Source organism: Mustela putorius, unplaced genomic scaffold, assembly GCF_011764305.1.
Source record: "Mustela putorius furo isolate JIRA1106 unplaced genomic scaffold, ASM1176430v1.1 tig00000145_pilon_pilon_pilon, whole genome shotgun sequence".
In the NCBI taxonomy this organism is placed as follows: domain Eukaryota; kingdom Metazoa; phylum Chordata; class Mammalia; order Carnivora; family Mustelidae; genus Mustela; species Mustela putorius.
The window spans coordinates 13,534,021-13,555,366 of record NW_025421294.1 but is presented as its reverse complement, the minus strand read 5'-3'; the positions used below and the strand labels follow the sequence as shown (position 1 = coordinate 13,555,366).

Below are 21,346 nucleotides of genomic sequence, written 5' to 3'. Positions count from 1 at the left end.
CACCGCTTGTTAGCCTTCCATAGTCATTGGCTCATTTCTCAGATGCTCCGCACACTTGTTGCACTTAATGTGATATTTGCTATTAGTATCCATGCTTCTATCTCTGCAAGTAGATTGTGGTTCTCAAATCTTTTTCCTTCTCAAACCCATTTGGAGGGATAATTTATATGGAGCCATTAGTTACAGTAGCTCACTTTGGTATCCTCTCCATCTTCTGACTCCCTTCTCCTTGTTAAAAACCACTGAACTAGAGTGAGGTTGGGGACAGGATCATCTTTTATTCTAAACACCTAATGTGTGGCTGGGACACTGATGAGTGAATAAGATAATACTTGAGATCACCAGATGAGTCAAGGGGGTGTCAGGATTAGAGCACTTGGGCAGTGTCAATTTCTAGAATGACCCTCTCTGCAACTACTGCAATTTTTTCTAATTTTGTCTCTGAGTGTGACTTAGTACTGATGATTTTTTGAGAAGGATTTTTAAAATTCACAAATAATAGATGACTATTCTCATTTTAAAGGAGGCAAGCAGTAATCATTAACTGTAAAATATTTTATTCAGTAGTTAATACTGATAATTTCTTTAAATTAAAACCTCTTGTCAGAATAATAATTTTAGTTTTCACATCCATAATTACTCATTTATTGAGAATTTGAGCATCATAGTTTTTATACAGTTTTCATGGTAGGGCCTCCCTCCCTTTCCAGAATGATTTTAGGACTAGTATAAAGGCATGTCTTCTAGGTAAGAAATGGAGAAAATTAAGACAATGTTCTGAATAGTTAGGCACTGACAAACGCCAGTAGTGTTACAACTAATTTTGAAGAACACCTTTACTCTTCATTAAAAAATTTTTAAAATTTCTCTTTGTTTTATGCTCATTTAAATAAAAATGGTAATTTCCTGAGAGTGTAACTACTGCTATTGAGTAACAGGTGGTTAGTTTTGTTGTTATGTTACCGGTCTCTTATTGTTTCCTGATGGTATTTTTACCATTACAGACCCAAGTTCTCATTCTGCTTTATTGCCCTGGGCATTTTCAGTTAGTAAGATATTTCAATTGGTTTGTATATGAGAAAATTTTAACCTGGGGGTTTTCTCCAGAAATGATGCACGTGAATTTTTCTCAAATGATTTATTTTGTTGAGAAATCTTTTTCTTTTTTCCTATAATGATCTGTCAGATGAGATGTGGAGTCCTTTATTTCTTCCAGAAATGAGTGATTACTTTTACATTTGCCTTATCCTAGATTATCCCACCCTCTCTTTGTGGGATGAGAGATAGAGTCAGCGGCCTTTTTGTTCTAATTGATTCTGTTAACAATATTGTATGCCTGTCATGTACCAGTAGGTACTCAAATACGTAGACTTTAGAAAGGGGTAAGAAGAGTTTCCCTAGGCAGAAGCTCTGTGTACAGAAGCCAACAAGTAAAGTGCTAAACATCATTCTGTGTGACATGTGCTACAGTGGAAGTGGCATTTGCCAAAAATGAGGGGGAAAGGACATTGTAGGCAGAAGGCACCACATGAGCAAAGCATGGGGTTGTGAAATACCACGGCACTTTCGAGAAATTAGGAGTCGTTCCATCTGGCTGCGGTGCCTAAGACCTGAGGCAGACATGATGGTCTCTGATCTATACAACTCACAGTACTTTTTTTCTTGGTGGCTAGTGTACTTTTCGTGTTACATAGTGGAATGAATTTTGGGTAAATTAAATGTTGACTGGGGCTGATGAAGAAATTGTGAAGGGATCCATGTGATGAAAGACAAAAAATATAAATTAAAAAGAAAGTCAGAAAAAAAAACAACCAAAAAACCAAAGACTCTCCCTTAAAACCCCCAGAATCTGTTTGTCACTAAGAATGGAGTTATTTAAAAGAGATAGGAAATCCTGACTGATGACGTTTTCAGTTCTCTCCTCAGCCTGCCTGCATTAACTTGGGGATGATGGGGGTGTGGGCACTGTGGCTGCTCCTTCTACTCTGCAAATCCAGCCTGGCAGGTAAGTTGACAGGTGCCCTTTTATGGATTATATGATTCTTACTAAATTCTTTGGACAAGAACTGTGAGTTGGAGTGCAAAGGGACTCCTGGACCTTGGGCATATGTGGATGAACAACAGGGGATTTGTGAACTCCCTGAATTTCTGTGGATTGGTGCGTGCATGTTGATGTATACATATGTGTGTGCAAATTGGCAAGATGGCCTATCATAGTTTCAGATATGACACCCCAAAAGGCCAAGATCCACTGTGTTAGAGTGGTAGTAAGTTCTTATCTCAATAGTTTTTATGATAGGAACAGTCGTTTCATGAAAAACACACACATAAAAACAAAAATATATAACCACAGTATTTTCAATAATTTCCAAGGATATAAAGGGAAATGATGACATAACACATTTTACAATGTTCCACCTTAAGACTGTGGGACAACTTAAGACTATGGGCCTTGCAGATTTATTATCCATTACTTTGATTGCATCTTATATTTAAAAGAATTAGGACCAGAGAGGGAAATTGGGGAGTGGGTACTGGGAATGTAGAGAAGGCATCATGTCATGTACCAGTTTGCTGGGGCTCTCATTCTTACATATTGAGCGGCTTAAACTATTTTTTCATAGTCCTGGAGGCTGGAAGTCCAAGATCAAGGTGCCCATGGAGTTGATTTCCTGACACCTCTCTCCTTGGGGCATAAATAGCATTCTTCTTGTTTCCTCTTTGTATGGTCATTCCCTCTGTGTGTCTTAATCTCCTTCTCTTATAAGAACACCGGTTGGATTGGATTAGGGCCTACTTTAATGGTAGGTGGTAACTAATGGTCTCAATGGTAACTAAAACCTTATGGTCTCAATGGTAACTAAAACCTTAAAAACCTTATCTCCAAATAGAGTCACTTTCTGAGGCAGTGGGGGTTGGGGCTTCAACGTATGAATTTGAGCATATATAATTGAAACTGTAACATGTAGTAATTGGGGGTGACCAAGAGGTAGTCGTAACTCACAGATAACATCTTCCAGACCTCTCCTCTGGCATGGACTGCCTTGTAGCCCCCTGGGATATACCGTGGTCCTTAGGAGTTTTATAAAGACCCAAGAGTACTGGCATGTACTCTAGAGTGTTAAGGTCATGAGAACACATGAAGAGAGAAAACTACTGATAAAATGAATTCTTCTCCCAAGTCTTAGAATCCTGGATATTCGGAGCAGACTATTTTTTACATTAGTCAGGGAAAGTTGTTCATGCTGCAAGAATAAGCAAGCCCCATATCTCATTGTTTAAAACAGCAAACTCTGTATGTCCATTAGAGGTAAGCAGGAGCCCAGGGTAATGAAGGCTCTGCCACCCTAACATGCTATCATCTCAGCATGGATTTGCAGGGTGTGCAGGAACAGAAGAAGGAGAGAAAGGAGAATCATGCACCACAACTTAAATGATCCTCTCACATGGCCATGCCTGATTTCAAGGAGGCAAGAAAGTAAGATCTTGCTGCATGTCCAAGAAGGGGAGATATTGATGAGCACTAGAAATACTACTGAATGTACATTTTATTTATCACAAATGTGTTCTAGAGTAAGGGATTAAAATATTTCATTCCAAAATATGCTACTTTGACATGGGGATTATTTTGTTGTAGAGGCAGAGGAGAATTAACAGATGCAAAAATGAAGCTTGCTGCCTTAGTTTCCCATACATGTTTACCTTCTTGTAGTTTCCTACCCTCGGAAAGTTAAATTCCTTTTCCTTTGTCTTGTTTGGTCTGCACAAATTTATTGTATTTTTGTTAAGATGCTATGTGAACCCAAGATCTAACCACCTCTTCTAATTACTTTTCATTGAGGTTTCTCCTGAATGATATGCACTGCATGCATTAGTAAACTAGTTTTTGGGGGCGCCTGGGTGGCTCAGTGGGTTAAGCCGCTGCCTTTGGCTCAGGTCATGATCTCAGGGTCCTGGGATCGAGTCCCGCATCGGGCTCTCTGCTCAGCAGGGAGCCTGCTTCCCTCTCTCTCTCTCTGCCTGCCTCTCCATCTACTTGTGATTTCTCTCTGTCAATAAATAAATAAAATCTTAAAAAAATAAATAAACTAGTTTTTGTTTTGTTTTGTTTTTTGTTTGTTTGTTTGATGCGGGATTTGATGTGGGGCTCTATCCCAGGACCCTGGGGTCATGGCCTGAGTCAAGGCAGATGCTTAATGACTGAGCCCCCAGGCGCCCCTGGAAAATCATTTTTAAAACCATTTTCTCTTTTCCTGATACCTGGGGAACCAGATGGTTCTGATTCTGGGAGCCAGATGTTTGATTCCTTTTCTGACTTATGGCTCTTCTATATGTTAATTACAGCTTCTGAAGGAGTGAAGGGAGGTATTCAGGGAAGACTGGGAAAGTAAAGTCACTGAGTTTTTACCAGGGTGTGTTTGGATCCATAAGGATCTGTTTCTACATTGGTTTTTGTGGCTGGTTCTGAATCCAGCCAATGCAAGGCAAAGTAAGAATGAAAAGGAAATAAAATATGACTGTAGGAGGCCAGAATGAGAATAACACAAGACGAAAGAATATTCTGGGGATACAAGAAAAAACTTCTTGTTTCCTCATTCTCCAACAAAGGCTTAACTTTGAAATCCTGGTGTGATGGGTCTAAGTGAAATGCGTGAAGTGAAGTAAGGGGCAAGGTAATATTCAATGAATATTAAAAATAAACAAACAAACTTGTCCAAAGGACTAAAGAGCAACCAATGTGTAAATAAAAACACACACATGAGCCCACTGCCATCATTTCTGAGTCATGGAGGCAGAGAGTTGCTAAGTGTGAAGGTTGTTCCTCTGGGGATATTATGGGCTGACCTTTGGTTCACCACCTTGTCGGGTTTTGCATATTCCTGCTGGCAGTGTGAAGTGTGGAATTTGTTAATCTGGAATTTTTTAAAAATTATTTTAATCTAATTCCTATGTAGTGAACATACAGTGTTATATTAGTTTCAGGGGAACAGTATAGTGATTCAACACATCAGTACATCACCCAGTGTTCATCATAAGTTTCTCCTTAAACCCCATCATCTATTTCACCCATCCCCTGTCTACCTCCTCTCTAGAATCATTAGTTTATTTTCTAAGAGTTTGTTTCTTGGTTTGCCTCTCTCTTTTTTCCCTTTGCTCATTTGTTTTGTTTCTTAAATTCCACATATGAGTGAAAGCATATGGTATTTGCCTTTCTCTGACTTACTTTGCTTAACATTATACTCTCTAGCTCCATCCATGTTGTTGCAAATGACAAGATTTCATTCTTTCTTATGGTTGAATAATATTCCTGTGTGTGTGTGTGTGTGTGTGTGTGTGTGTGTGTGTGTTTGTGTGTGTGTGTGTGTGTGTGTATAACATATTCCTTATCCATTCATCTATCATTGAACATTTGGGCTGCTCTCATATCTTGACTATTATAAATAATGCTGCAATAAACATAGGGGTGCATGTATACTTTTAAATTAGTGTTTTGTATTTTGGGGGGGTAAATGCCTCATAGTGTGATTACTGGATTGTAGGGTAGTTCTATTTTTAACTTTTTGGGGAAACTCCATACTGTTTTCCATAGTGGCATTCCCAGTTTACATTTCCACCAACAGTGCAAAAGGATTCCTTTTTCTCCAAATTCCTTACCAAAACTTAACACTTTCTTGTGGTTTTGATTTTAACCCTTCTGACAGGTGTGATGATAAGTGAAGTTGAGCATCTCTTCATGTGTTGGTTGGCCATCTGGATGTCTTCTTTGGAGACATATCTGTCTGTCTTCTGTTCATTTTTAAATTGGATTATTTGGGTTTTTTGTATGAGTTATGTCAGCTCTTTTTATATTTTGGGTAATAACCCTTTATCAGAGATGTCATTTGCAAATATTTTCTCCCATCCCCTTGGTTGTCTTTTGGTTTTGTTGCTTGTTTCCTTTGCTATGCAGAAGAATTTTATTTTGGTGAAGTCCCAATAGTTTGTTTTTGCTTTTATTTCCCTTGCTTCAGGACCTTTATTTAGAAAAATGTTGCTATGGCTGATGTTGGAGAAATTACTACCTGGCTCACTTCTAGGATTTTTATGGTTTCAGGTCTCACATGTAGGCCTTTCATCCATTTTGAATTTATTTTTGTGTATGGTGTAAGAAAGTGATCCAGTTTATCTCTTTTGCTTCTGTCTAGCTTTCCCAACACCATTTGTTGAAGAGAATATCTTTGTTTCATTGAGTATTTGTTCCTGCTTTGTTGAAGAATAATTGACCACATAATTGTGGATTTATCCTTAGGTTTTCTTTTCTATTCTGATTTTTGTGCTAGTACTATACTGTTTTGATTACTGCAACTTTGTAGTATGAAATTGTGATGCTTCCAGCTTTGTTTTTCCTTTTCAAACAAAACTGCTTTGACCCTTTGGGGTCTTTGTGGTTCCATACAAATTTTAGGATTGTTTGTTCTAGTTCTGTGAAAAATACTGCTGGTATTTTTATAGGGATTGCATTAACTGTATATATTGCTTTGGGTAGTATTTTTTTCTTCCAGTCTCTAAGCATAGAACGTCTTTCCATTTTTTTGTGTCATCTTCAATTTCTTCCATCAGTGTCTTATAGTTTTTAGAGTATAGGTCTTTCATCTCTTTGGTTAAATTTATTCCTAGGTATTTTATTATTTTTGGTGCAATTGTAAATGGAATTGCTTTCTTAATTTCTCTTTCTGCTACTTCACTATTAGTAGCTTTATTAAATATATTAAATCAACAGATTTCTGTATGTTGATTTTGTATCCTGAGGCTTTAATGAATTAATTTATCAGTTCCAGTAGTTTTTTGGTGTAGTCTTAAGCATTTTCTATATATAATATCATGTCATCTGCAAATAGTGAAAGTTCTGCTTCTTCCTTACCAATTTGGATGCCTTTTATTTCTTTTTGTTGTCTGCTTGCTGTGGCTAGGACTTCCAGTACTATGTTGAATAAAAGTGGTGAGAGTGGACATCCTTGTCTTGTTTCTGATCTTGGGGGAAATGGTTTCATTTTTTTCCCATTACTCTGATGTTGGCTGTGGGTTTTTCTTTCTTTCTTTTTTTTTTAAAGATTTTTAAAATTTATTTGAGAGAGACAGAAAGCAAGCACAAGCAGGCAGAGGGGCAGAGAGAGTGGGAAAAGGAGGCTCCCTGCTGAACAGATAGCTTGACCTGGGGCTGGATCCTAGGACCCTGGGATCATGACCTGAGCAGAAGGCAGACATTTAACCAACTGAGCCACCCAGGCACCCCAGCTGTGGGTTTTTCATATAAGGCATTTGTTATATTGAGGTATGTTCCCTCTATCCCTATTTTGTTGAGGGTTTTTTTTTTTTTAAATGAATGGGTTATACTTTTATACTTTGTTAAATGGTTTTTCTGCATCTATTGAAATGATCATATTTTTTTATCATTTGTTTTATAGGTGTGATATATCACACTGATTTATTTGAGAATATTAAACTACCCTTGCAACCCTGGAATAAATCCCACTTGACCACAGTGAACAATTTCTTTTAATGTATCATTAAAACACCAGCTTCCTAGTGTTTTGCTAAGGATTTTTGGATCTATATTCCTCAGAGATATTGGCTTGTAGCATTCTTTTTTGGTAGAGTCTTCATCTGGTTTTGGTATCAGGATAACGCTGGCTTCATGGAATGAATTTAGAAATTTTCCTTCCTCTTTTATTTTTTGGAATAGTTTGCAAAGAATATATATTAAATCTTCTTTATATGTTTGGTAGAATTTGCCTGTGAAGCTGTCTGGTCCTGGACTTTTGTTTGTTGGGAATTTATTGAGTACTAACTCGATTTCCTTTCTACTAATGGATCTGTTCAGATTTTCTATTTCTTCCTTTTTCAGTTTTGGTAGCTTTATATTTCTAGGAATTTATCCATTTCTTCTAGGTTGTCCATTTTGGGTCATGTAATTTTTCACAGCATTCTCTCACATTTGTTTGTCTTTCTGGTTGTTATTTCCCCTTTTATATTTGTGATTTTATTTAGTTGGGCCCTATCTCTCTCTTTTTAATGAGTCTGGCTAGAGGTTTATCAGTTTTTTTGATCTTTTCAAAGAACCAGCTCCTGGTCATTGATCTGTTCTATTGTTTTTTAGTTTCTACATCATTTATTTCTGTTCTAATCTTTATTATTTCTTTCCTCCTGCTGGTTTGTGGTTTTGTTTGTTCTTTTCTAGCTCCTGGTATAAGGTTAGGTTGTTTATTTGAGTCTTTTTTTTCTTTTGCTTCTTGAAGTAAGCCTGTATTACTATAAACTTCCTCTTGAACCACTTTTGCCAAGTCTCAAAGATTTGAACCATTCTCTTTTCATTTTCATTTGTTTCTAGGGAATCTTTTTTTTTTTAATTTTATTTATTTATTTGACAGACAGAGATCACAAGTAGGCAGAGAGGCAGAGAGAGAGAGAGGAGGAAGCAGGCTCCCTGCTGAGCAGAGAGCCCGATGCGGGACTCGATCCCGGGACCCCGAGATCATGACCTGAGCTGAAGGCAGCAGCTTAACCCACTGAGCCACCCAGGCGCCCCCCCCTTTTTTTTTTTAAGATTTCATTTATTTATTTGACAGAGAAATTACAAGTAGGCAGAGAGGTAAGCAGAGAGAGAGAGAGGGAAAGTAGTCTCCCTGCTGAGCAGAGAGCCCGATGCGGGACTTAATCCCAGGACCCTGAGATCATGACCCAAGTTGAAAGCAGTGGCTTAACCCACTGAGCCACCCAGGCGCCCCACCAGGGAATCTTTTATTTCTACTTTTGATTTCTTTTTTGATTCATTCATTGTTTAGTAGCATGTTGTTTAACCTCTGTGAATTTGTGGTCTTTCCAGATTTTTTCCTGTGGTTGACTTCTGGTTTCATAGTGTTGTGGTCAGAAAAAAATGAATGCTATCTATGATTTCAATCTTTTTGAATTTCTTGAGACTTGTCTTGTGGCCTAATATGTGAATGCTCCATGTGGGTCTCTGTGCCTCTTGGATCTGCAAAGGGCACTCTGTGTCTCTTGGAAGTTTTCAGCTCTTATTTCTTCAGATAAATGTTTTACCCCCTCTCTTTTCTTCCTCTGGACTTCCGATAATGTGAGTGTTTTCATACTTGATTGAGTCACTGAGTTCCCTCAGACTGTTCTCAATTTTCATATTTCCCCCCCCCTCATTTGCTCAGTTTGGTTACTATTACCCTGTCTTCTAGGTCATTATTTCTCTGTTTCATCTAGCCTGCTACTTATTCTGTCAAGTGTATTTTTAATTTCATCTGTGGTGGTCTTTATCTCTGATTCGTTTTTATCTCTTTGTTAAGTGTCTTACTTATGTCCTCTATCCTTTTCTCCAGTCCAGTGAATATCTTTATGATCATTCTTTAAGTTCTCTATCAGGCATATTACTTATGTCTGTTTTGCTTAGGTCTCTTGCTCTGGTTTGGTCCTATTCTTTCACTTGGATATATTTCTCTATTATCTCATTTTTTGGTAACTGTGTCTGTTTCATATGCAAGATAAGTCAGCTATGTCTCCTGCTGTTGAAGGTAATGACTTTAGGAAGACGAGATCCTGAAGTACCCTGCATTGCAATGTCCCCTGTTCCCCAGGACCTAGCCCTTCAGGGAGTTTTTCCTCTGGAGGTTGCATGTGTCTTATGTTCTTGTCTCTTTTTGCTTCAGTTCAGTTGTCTATAGTGACTCTCTTTGCCTGTTGTGTGTAGTAGTTGGTTCCCCGCAGTTGTGGCTTGTATTTAAACAAGGTACACTCTGGTCTGCTTGCTAATTGAGACCTGGAGCTGCTGTTGGTACTGGCCAGCCTTAGTGGATCTGTAAAGGGCATGTGGGATGGTCTTGCCCTTTTAACAAAGCCTCAGGCTTTTGCAGAGCCTACCACCACCAAGACCTAGGCTTTGCAAAAGACACAGGTCAGGAGAGGCAATGCTGGTAAGGTTTGTATTGATCTTCTGTGGGAGGGCTCTGCATTGCTGGGGCTGAGGCAAGTGTGGCTGGACAAGGCAGATACATTGAAGCATGGGGTAGGGGCTTAGGGCAAGCAAGTTAAATAGGAAATGTGGGGAAAGTGCTGGTTCCCACAGATTGCTATGTGTTTATGCTGGGCGGCAGGGGTGGGAAATGGTGCATACCAACTCCTTTGATGCTGGAGGAGTCTTTCTGAGATCCCTAGCTCTCCAAGACACTCCCAGTAATAAGTAAATCACTCTCCCTCTCATTTGCCACCAGTGATTTTCTGTCTTTCTTTTTTTAATAAGATTTTATTTGTTTATTTATTGTTTGTTTTTTTATAGAGTATGCAAGTCAGGGGAGGGGCTGAGGAAAAGGAGAGAGGGAATCTGAAGCAGACTCTGTGCTGAGTGCAGAGCCAGACACAGGGCTTGATCCTACAACTCTGGGATCATGACCTAAGCTGATATTAAGAGGCAGATACCCAACCAAATGATCCACACAGGAGCCCCTGCCACCCAGTGGTTTTCAAACTGCTGATTCTCCACTGTATCTGCTCAGGTTTCTTGTTATGCTGTCTCTTTAAGGGTGAGGACTCCGCTTCCTAAGGCCCGCAGAGCTCTTCTAGAGCCAAACACCTTATTTTAAGAATTCCAGGCATCGAGTCCTACTGTTTGTAACTCACAACATCAGGCCCCTCTTGTTTTCAAAGTCAAATGTTATGGGGGTTTGTTTTCCCCATTTTGAGTGCCCAGTGTGATTGTCTGTTTCTTGCCTTCACTATACTCTCAGCTCCCTCCTGTTTGTGGATGGCCATGATCCCCTTAGGTCTCAAATCACATCTCTGCCTTTTCTCTACCTTTGTTTGCGGGGTTTGCTCTTTTAGTCTTCGGTTCTTTTTCTGGAATATTCAAACTGATATGAATGTTACCTAGTAGTATCTGTGGAACGAGGTGAGGTTAGGGTCTTCCTACTCTGCCATCTTCCCGGCAGCACAAGATAGAAAATCTGACTGCACTGATGACTAATGGGTGCTTCAAGGATGGGGGCAGTTGTAGGGGCACCTGGGTGGCTCAGTCAGTTAAGCATCTGCTCATAAGGTTGAAGTGTGGCATAGTTGAACATTTTGTGTTTTTCTCTTTTCCACATACCATCCACTGCCCAGTTACCCAGACTGGTTCCATCATTTGATGCTTTACTTAGTATTTTACTAACACTTTATATTTGCCTGGCATTTTAAAGATTTTTGCTTCTCAAATGTCGCTCTTGATTAAGAATGTAAAAAGTGTTTTTTTAAAGGTAGAAATGTAGTTCTTCAAGGGGAATAATTGAAGAAAGGGAGTTAGATTCTTTCCTTGGCCATGAATGGGAGAATCTATTGTATGTATCAACTAACCAAAAAAGACCAGCTTTTGACCTGCCTATTTTCATGAAATGATTGTGTTGGGTGTGTGTGTGTGTGTGTACTTATATATTTATGTATGTATGTATTTGTTTGTTTGTTTATCTAGTTCTGCCTGCTAAGCCTGAAAACATTTCGTGTGTCTTTTACTATGAGGAAAATTTTACTTGCACCTGGAGTCCAGAGAAAGAAGTCAGTTATACATGGTACAAAGTAAAGAGAACTTAGTAAGTATGGGAGCTTGTGTGCTATCAGTGGGAGTAAGGGAAGGAGGTAGAGGCTCCTGGGTCACTCATGATTTGAGTCACTTATGAAATGAAAGGTTTTCTTCATTACAGCTTCTGGTTGACCCCTATTTGTGTCCAGTGTCTAGGATGACATCTTGGCTGCTATAGTCATGTGACAGTATGGTCATAGTATGGCGGTGGGAGGGGGAAGATGTAGCTTCATGATTACCTCCTCCGAGAGGCACTAACTTGGCTGAGAGTAGTCACCAGTTATAAGCACAGTGAAAAAATCTATTTACTGTATTCAGCTATATTTGTCCTCTTTCCAGAATGTGCCATAAAACTGTTCATTCTTCATGAACTCAGTTATAGTAAGTGGGGTTATAAACCCATAACTGGGAGACACATTTCTCTCAGTCTGCCACTAATTTGTTGTGTGACCCCTGTCAAACAATACTACACCAGGACAGTGATTCCCAAAATTTTCACTATCTCAAGCATCCCTTTTTATTCTAACCCTATTAGAATAAAAATTTGAAAATTTTTATTATAATCTTAGCCAAAAGCTAGATGTTTTAGTGACTATGGGCAGGGAATTTTTTGAAATTTTGAAAATAGCTCATGAAACACTTTATTTTCTTCATGTTCCCTAAGAATAAGGAAACCCATGTTAGGAAATATTGAAAGATGATCTTTAAACTTTTTCCATTTCAGAAAGAGAGCCTGTAATTCCAACTTTTTGTTTTGTTTTTAAATAAAAGATCTCATATATGTTTTTTCCCCCACTCCTTGAAAATTGGTAACTAGTGTTATCAGGGAAGTCTACTTCATGCTTTACAGTAGAAGAAAAGGAAAAAAGCAAACACTATTCTTTGCAGTACTCATGTATCTGTGTTCTATCTTGGAGATGATTTAAAATAGAGAGCAGGAAACTTTTCCTATGAAGGGACAGACAAGTAAATATTTTAGGCCTAGAGGAGACTGGATTTCTTTGAAACTACTGAAAACTACTATTGTTGCAGGAAAGCTGCCACAGACACAGTATGTAAACCAAGGGACCAGACTGTTCAATAAAACTTTATCTGTGAACACTGAAATTTGAATTTCATATAATTTTCACGCACCACAAAGTATTTTCCCCAACCATTTAAAAATGTAAAATGTGTTCTTAGTCTCTGTGCCTTACAAGAAGAAAAGATGGGCTGTATTTGGTCAGCAGGCCTAGTTTGCTAAGCCCTGGTTCTGAAGATCAGAGTGATAAAGGCCGACTAATCCATGGTCCAAGTGTCTTACCTTCTCTCAGACTTACTTGTTCGAGGCCCAGTGTTGAATAGAAAGTACCAGTAGAATGTAAATCTGAAAACCTCAATAAGTGTACTCCTATTTTTCTCTTAAGGAGTCATCCCCCCTCCTTCCATCACTCCCTATGGATTATCATTATTCTCACCCATTGGTCCTGTACAAGTAGGAAATACCTGAGTGTACTTTTTTTTCTTTCTTCTTCAGATTTTATTTATTCATTTAAGAAAGAGACAGGGAGAACATGGGCAGGGGAAGGGCAAGGTAGAGGCAGGGGTGGGAAGGAAAGGGGCAAGCACACTCCCTGTTGAGCGGGGAGTTCAACATGAGGCTCTGTCCCAGGAGCCTAAGATCTTGACCTGAGCTGAAGTCAGATGGTGCCTCACACCAGGGTGTTCTCAGGTCTGTATACACCCCGTAGTTGGCCCCAGGCCTGCTGGGCTCTCCAGGACTCCCAGACTGGTTTGTAGTTTTGTAATTTTATCACTAAGAATATCTCTTCCAGGTAGAAAGGGAGCATTTCTTGTGGATGGTCAACCCTGAGAATAGATGGTGGTGGGTCTTTGGTATGAACAAAATGTACTGATGCTCAGAAATGATAGGAATGGATTTTTCCTTGAGAAAGAATAAGGAGACTTGGGATGCCTTCAGGGAGGGAGTGACTTTTGAACTGAGGTATGAAAGAGCCCTTGAGATGCAGAAAGGGAAGAAAGGTTATTTCTTAGAGGTTACAGCATTAATAAAGGCAAATATATTCAGCTACAGTGATAGTACTCATAACAATGATAGTAACATTTCATTGTTAGATCCAGTGGCTGATATTTTAAAAGAACTTTATGCATATGAGCCCATTTCATCCTCATAACAGTGCTATGTCATAGGTACAATACTACTTTCATTTTAGAGATGAGAAAACTCAGGCACAGAGAGGTTAGGAAACTTACCCAAGGCACAGAATTCAAACCTGGTTGGCTTCCAGAGCTTGTGCTTGGAACCATGACCCAACAGTACTCTGGAGGCTGTTTTTGCACTGCTCAACAATAGCAGAAAGCCTTTAAAGTCTTTTCTACTTTCAAGATTCCATGCTTCTGTACATTTAAGCTTTGCTCCATTGCGCCCAGCCCCATCGAACATTGGCATCTTGCAAAGTAGGATGTTCCCTGCCTATTTCATCTCTTATATCATCATCCCCCAGCCATGGGGACTAGGGCTGTACCCACCCATTGGATTCCTACCAATCTTTGTACTTATCTTCATTAAGTTATAGCTTGGTAGGATTTAAGTTATCTTTATGCCCAGGGAGAAAAAATTTAATGAGTTTTCTGAAAATAATGTATGGCGGTGATAAAAATTCTATCTGAAAAATATAAAGAGTGTAAAAAAAATCACTTGAATTCCACCACCAGAGGTAAAATTTTAACATTTTGATGAATACTTTTCAGACACCTCTGAGAATGGTTATATAAATATATAAGTTTATATAAATGTGATTATTATGTACATAATACACATCCTTTTTTTTTTCCTTTCACCACCAATAGGAGTATGGGCATCTTTCCATATCAGTTACTTGATTTATTAAAAACTATTTTAATTCTATTTATGTATCTATCATAGTTTATTTAACAAATCCTCTTTGATTTTATTTTTCTTTTAAGGATAATTTCTCAAGGCTAGAATTGGGTGTTTTCAGGATCCTAGTCAGTATTCCTTACCAATAGGAAATGTATTACAAGCATAGATTTTGCTGGACTTACAGAGTTCCAAGGAAGTCTCTATGGCTCATAACATCTCAGGCAAGAAACGGGTAACTTTGATCTCTCCTTGGAAGAGATGAGGAAGGAATTTGGAGAAAGGAGCATCATATTTGAGATGATATAGTCCTCAAGAGAAACCCAGAGTGAAACTAATAAACACATGCTTAATATATTAAGTATGGCTTTGTTTCCAAACTACTGTACTAAACTCATGTTGAATTGGTTTTTCCTTCAAAGCTCTTATGGATACAAAAGTGATATTTGCCCAACTGATAATTCTACAAGGGGAAATCATGCTTCTTGCTCCTTTTTTCCTCCAACAATAACAAACCCAGATAATTACACCATTCAAGTGGAAGCTCAAAATGCAGATGGTATAATTAATTCTGATATAACACATTGGAACTTAGATACCATAAGTAAGTATCATTTTTTATTCCTATATGCTCTATTATTAAAAGATAACCCCTCCCCTCTTTTTCTCAGAAGAGATGTAAACATAAAAGTAAACTCAAAGCTCAAGGAGATAGTAGGTATACCAAGGGTTATGGATATGTATGAGGGTTCCTTTCTCTCCACTTCCTCACTAATGCTTGATATTTCCTGTCTTTTTGATACTACTCATTCTCACTGGTATGAGGTGATATCTCTTTGTGGTTTTGATTTGCATTTCTCCAATTATGAGTGATGTTGTGCATCTTTGCATGTATCTTTTGGTCTTCTTTTTATCTTTGGAAAATGTCTATTCAGGTCTTCTGCCCATTTTTAAATTCAAATTGTGTGTGTTTTTTTGGTTTTGAGTTGTATGAGTTCTTTATATGTTTTGCATATTAGTCCGTAATTGGATATATCATTTGCAAATAAATGTCTTTACCCATTCAGTAAATTGCCTTTTCATTTTGTTGATGATTTTCTTCACTGTGCAAAAGCTTTTTATTTTGATGAAATCCAATAGTTTGTTTGTTTTTGCTTTTATTTCCCTTGCCTGAAGAGACGTATCTAGAAAAATGTTGCTAAGGCCAATGTCCAAGAGATTGCTTTGTTTTCTTTAGGAGTTTTATGGTTTCAGGTCTCACATTTAAGTCTTTAACCCATGTTGATTTTATTTTTATACACGGTGTGAGAAAATGGTCCAGTTTCATTCTTTTGCATGTAGCTATCTAGTTTTCCCAGCCATTTATTGAAGAGACTGTCTTTTCCCCATTGTATATTCTTGCCTTTTTTGTTATATATTAATCAATGATATAAGTTTGTGTTTCTTTCTGGATTCTCTATTCTGTTCCACTGATCTATGTATCTGTTTTTATGCCTGTGCTATATTGTTTTGATTACTATAGTGTGAAGTCTTGGATTATGATACCTTTAGCTTTATTCTTGTTTTTTCAAGATTGATTTGGTTATTTGGGGTCTTTTGTGGTTCCATACATATTTTAGTATTTTTTTCTAGTTCTGTGAAAAGTGTTGTTATTTTGATAAGGATTGCATTGAATCTGTATTTTGTTTTGGGTAGTATGGGCATTTAGAACATTATAATTCGTCCAATCCATGAACATGATATATCTTTTCAGTTGTTAGTCTTGTCTTCAATTTCTTTTATCAGTGTCTTATAGTTTTCAGAATACAGGTCTTTCATTTCGTTGTTTATATGTATTCCTAGGCATTTTATTCTTTTTGATGCAATTGCAAGGGGGATTGTTTTCTTAATTTGTCTTTCTCCTACTTCATTACTAATGTATAGAAGTGCAACAGATTTCTGTATATTAATTTTATATCCTCCAATCTTGTTAAAATCATTGTTTTTAGAATTTCTAATGCGAGAGGATATATGCTGATTGAATAGTCTTATTTAAGAAGACAACGGTTTTATTTAACATAATATTAATTTTGGTTAAAAAATACACAAATACTTATATAGAAAAAAGCCTGGAAATACACCAGAACGTTACAGTGGCTCTGGTTTATGGCATTATGGAGGATTTAAATTTTTCTTTTTTTTTTTTTAAGGGTTTATTTATTTATTTGATAGAAAGAAACACAGCAATAGAGGGAACACAAGCAGAGGGTATGGGAGAGGGAGAAGCAGGCTTCCCGCTAAGCAGGGAGTCCAATGCAGGGCTTGTTCACAGGAACCTGGGATCATGACCTGAGCTGAAGGCAGATGTTTAACGACTAAGCCACCCAGGCACCCCTAATTTAAACTTTTTCTTTTATTTTTCCATATTAAAAAAAAATTGGCAATTTTTTGCCATGCTACTTTTAAAACCAGAAAAATATTATGTATTTTGAAAGAGAAAGATTTTGAGTGATAATGTTTGTAACAATCAAGGGAAGTGAGAGATGCTTTCTACTGGACACTTTTGGGGGTTGAGCAAAGAGAGGTTGAAGGAAGTGGAGATAAGGGAAACAGCCCATTTTCTAATTGTGTGATCTCTTCTTTTGACCTCCTTTCTTCTTGGCATAAGATCTGAACGAATCAGTAAAAGGTGCATTTGCAGAAAAGTCACAGAAATGTATCTTCTCCTCACTGGCCATTCTTTTTTTGGTGGTGGGGCAGGGGTGGGATAAACAGGCGTGGCACCATTCCTTTTGCCCTGCCTTCCCAACGCCATCTGCATATAGCCAGTTACGAAATATGCATTATCATTTCCTTTCTAGATTTCTTTTTTTCAGTTTTAGATGGATGTTACTAGCATTTTCTGATCTTCTTGCATATATGAGAAAATTTATGATGATTTTTATTTTCAGTGAAAATTGAACCACCTGAGATTTTCAGTGTGCAATCAGTTTTGGGCATCAAACGAATGCTTCAAATAAAATGGATAAGGCCTGTGTTGGCTCCTCTTTCATCTACTTTAAAATATACTCTTCGATTCAGAACAGTAAATAGTGCCCGCTGGGTAAGTTATGCCATTATGATGTTTCTATTAGAGGGCCCAGAGAAGAACATTATTGATAGCCTTTTTTTGACCTGGAATCATTTCTCCCCCCATTTTCTACCTTAAAAATGGAAGACAGACAATAGATACTTTTCATCCCAGTTTCCCTTTTCAGCCTTTTAGAATGTATAAGTGTTTCACTGTAGGCATCTTGCATTCTGAGCACACTTTAATAAGCATCACTAATTAAAAAGTTAGAAATTTACTTTTGCATTCTGCTCTGATTTATGTCTAGATGTGTTGGTGGCCAGAGATTCTATAGCTTGGCCATTTCCTGTTTTATTTTTTCAAACTTTTATAAAATTGTGATATATGACATATTTAGAAAAGTGAACAAAACCTAAATATTACATTTAATAAATTATTATTAAGTAAGCCCTTATGTTAAAAACCAGTGAGGTCCCAAAAAGCATGCCAAGGTCCCCGGCCGTCCTTTCCTGAAGATAATTGCCATATGTCCCTCGAGCTTTTATTTTGATTTTTCATGGTAAATACTTCTTCACTTTTTCTTATGGATTGGCCATTTAAACCTGCATCCCCAAACAACATAGTTTGAGACATTACATAATGGGAATCCATATATTTTGTGTTTTGTAAATATTTGGCTTCTTTCAATATTGTACTTTTAAGATTCATCCATGTTATATAATCCTGGAGTTTATATATTTTCATATTTTCATTGTTGTGTAGTACTCCATTATATAAACACAGAAGAATCATGGCTTTAATTTGCATTTACCTGACTTTTAATGAGCTCATTTACCTTCTCAGGTGTTTATTGGCTATTTGGAGTCCTTCTTTGTGAAATGTTGATTTAAGTTTTTGCACGTTTTTTTTCTTCTAGTGGGTGGTCTGAGTTTTAAATTGACTTGTAGGAGTTTCTTATATTTTTTTTCTTTTTTTTAAAATTTTTTATTTTATAAACATATATTTTTATCCCCCAGGGTACAGGTCTGTGAATCGCCAGGTTTACACACTTCACAGCACTCACCATAGCACATACCCTTCCCAATGTCCATAACCCCACCCCCCTTCTCCCAACCCCCCCTCCCCCCAGCAACCCTCAGTTTGTTTTGTGAGATTAAGAGTCACTTACAGTTTGTCTCCCTCCCAATCTTCTTATATATTTTATTTATGGGTTTTTTGTTTGTTATGTGTGTTGCAAACACTTCTGACTAATGGTTTGCCTTTTAACTCTTCTAATGGTTATTTTGAAGCAGAACTTCTTAATTTTAATATTATCAAATTTTCTCAATCTTTTCTTTTATCCATAAAGTCTTATATCTTAAATCGTTTCTAACCTCAAAGTTTAAAGGGTATTCCCATATCTCCATCAATGAAACCTGAAATTATATCAAGTTTGTTTTTGTAACCACTAAATATTATTGACTCTTAATTATCTCCTAGCCAGTTAAATCAGTTTAATCTTCACGACTTTCCCCCCCACACACAAGATTTTCTAGGAAAACACATGTCTACTATCTTATAACTTGTTTATTAAGGTAAGTGTAGGTGTTTTATTTATTCTTGTTGTATTTCTTCATGTTGGTTATACCCATCATTTCAGCCAATTTAGAGTCTTTATTCTATCACCCAAAACATACATTTAACTTTTTACTTTCTAACTTTGTAATATCTTTGGCTTGGATCACTCTTATTTCTATATCTTTATCTGATAGTTAAGAAAAACAGATCTGTCAATCTGTGACTATGTCAGAGCCCTGTGGCAAAACATAGGACTACTATGTTTTGCCACAGGGATAGAGACTACTCAGAGATAGCAACCGCTTTTTCTTTGAGTGTGGCCATTTATCCAGGTTTCTGTGAATATACTTAATTACCACCATAATCATTTAGCCCATCTTTTTCCAACTTGTCCATGACACTATTGCTTGATTCTCCTTTGCTGGAATTCAAAGATACTTTATCTATTGCATTGTCTTTTAACCTAGAACCCTTTCAGAAAAGAAAGTTGGTTAAGTTTCACTTGTCTTGTATTTAACACAAGAGAAACAATGATGTCCACTCCTTTTCTCAGCATCCTTTCTATGCCAGCTCTGGAATCATTCTACTAGTACTTGACTACATGTAACATAAGACTTATTAATTTGTAGTTTTGGGAAACATAGAAGGGAACTCTAGACAAGGCAATTCCTGGCAGAGCATAAACTCATCTTCCTTACATTACATGTTATAGTCTAAGTAAACATGAGGACTTGCTAGGGTGGTGTGCCCTTGAGTTTATTCTCTTTGTCTGAGCCCAGAGTCCTATGGCTGCTGAGATAGGATTCAACAGGAAAAATAAACCAAGATCTCTGTTCCTCTAGAAAATTACTGAGCCATGGACAACAACACTAAGTGAGATCAGCAGGTGTAAACTACCGGAGCATACAGCATCCTCTAGGACCCTTCTTTGGCAAACCCACCCACATCTGCACTCTTCTTTGCTTTATCCCTTCTAGTCCCTGAGATGAGAGGTCCTCTCTCCTGCTCTTGTGAAGGAAATGAGAGGGAAAGTGGAATGTGTATTTAGTATCTTTCTCCTTTCAGTTTTCAGACAAAATCAGTTCTAAATGCAATTACACCAACCCAACTTTTCCATGGAAAAAGGTCCAAATGTTTAACCCCCCAAGACCTGCTGCTTATCAATTCCTCCAACCTCATCATTATCCTGTCCTTGATTCTCTAGTAGTTCTCAATTGCTAGCTTCCCTTATGTCATGTTGTTTCACTATTCTGTCTCATTTTTGCACCTCTCACCCTTTCCCAAACTTTGCTGAATCTGTTCATGCTTCATAACTCAGTTCTGACGGATTTCCTCCTGAGAACCTGAGCTAGGTGCTCCTCCTCTGTCACTGCACTTAACCCTCAGCACAGTCATTTAAAGTTATCTCTCTGTGCATTAGACTGTGAAAAAAAAAAACCCATATGGCCATATAGCAAGACTTACATTTGTATGATGCTATATGGGTTGCAAACCACTTTCTTATACTCCAGACTATTTAATACTTACATTTATCTTGTCAATGAGGCATCACTATTTTTCCTTTTACAGATTAGGAAATTGTGATGTAGAGAGCTTAAATCACCTGTCCAAGACTACAAGTTTTGTAGGTTGCAAACCCGAGCCCAGGTTATCTGACCCTAGGTTGTCACTCATTTGACCATATTTTAGCAACCTCCAGACCATCTTCCTGTTGCCTGTTCTAAGGAGCTTCTGCCCGTATAAGTCCCAGCCATTTAAGCACTCTGCCAAAGATCTCAAGACTGTTTTGAGAGTTTGATTTAGGCTTGGGCTTTGTACCAACACTTTTGACTCATCTTTTAAAACATAAACACTTTAGGCAAGCTAGGATTTGGCACAAAGTACAGATTGTTAGAAACAAACCTGATGAAGTTAATTAGTGTTTTATTAGGAGCCCATTGTCTGTGTTGAGCTGGGAAAGTTTTAGTTAAGCCCATATAAGGAGGATCAGTTTGTTCTGGACCCTGTAAGGACCAAATGCACTTGTCCAGACAAAAAAGCCAAACTAAAAAAAGCCTTCCAGGCAGGCACACTGAAAGACTGAGAAGAATTTCTGTCTTTCTTTCTCTCTCTCTTTCTTTCTTTCTTTTTTTTTTTTTTTTTTTTTTTTTTTTTTTTTTTTTTTGCTTTAGCAGTAGGGCTGAAAAGAACATTCTTACATAGTTACATTAAACAGAGCTTTCTGAGAGTGAATGCGAGGACCCCCAACACACAAGCCAAGCATGTG

General features: G+C 37.6%; 1 protein-coding gene across 1 annotated transcript in view; it reads left to right on the top strand.

Moving 5' to 3' along the window:
- The first annotated feature begins 1,923 nt into the window (after positions 1 to 1,923).
- The window catches only part of IL31RA (interleukin 31 receptor A), a 52,121-nt gene continuing 32,698 nt past the window's right edge, over positions 1,924 to 21,346 (top strand). The window contains exons 1-4 of the mRNA XM_004744641.3: positions 1,924 to 2,005; positions 11,486 to 11,603; positions 14,897 to 15,078; positions 17,405 to 17,556. Coding sequence (XP_004744698.2) covers positions 1,948 to 2,005; positions 11,486 to 11,603; positions 14,897 to 15,078; positions 17,405 to 17,556 — 510 coding nt within the window. The 5' untranslated portion in view covers positions 1,924 to 1,947. The remainder of the gene's footprint in view (positions 2,006 to 11,485; positions 11,604 to 14,896; positions 15,079 to 17,404; positions 17,557 to 21,346) is intronic.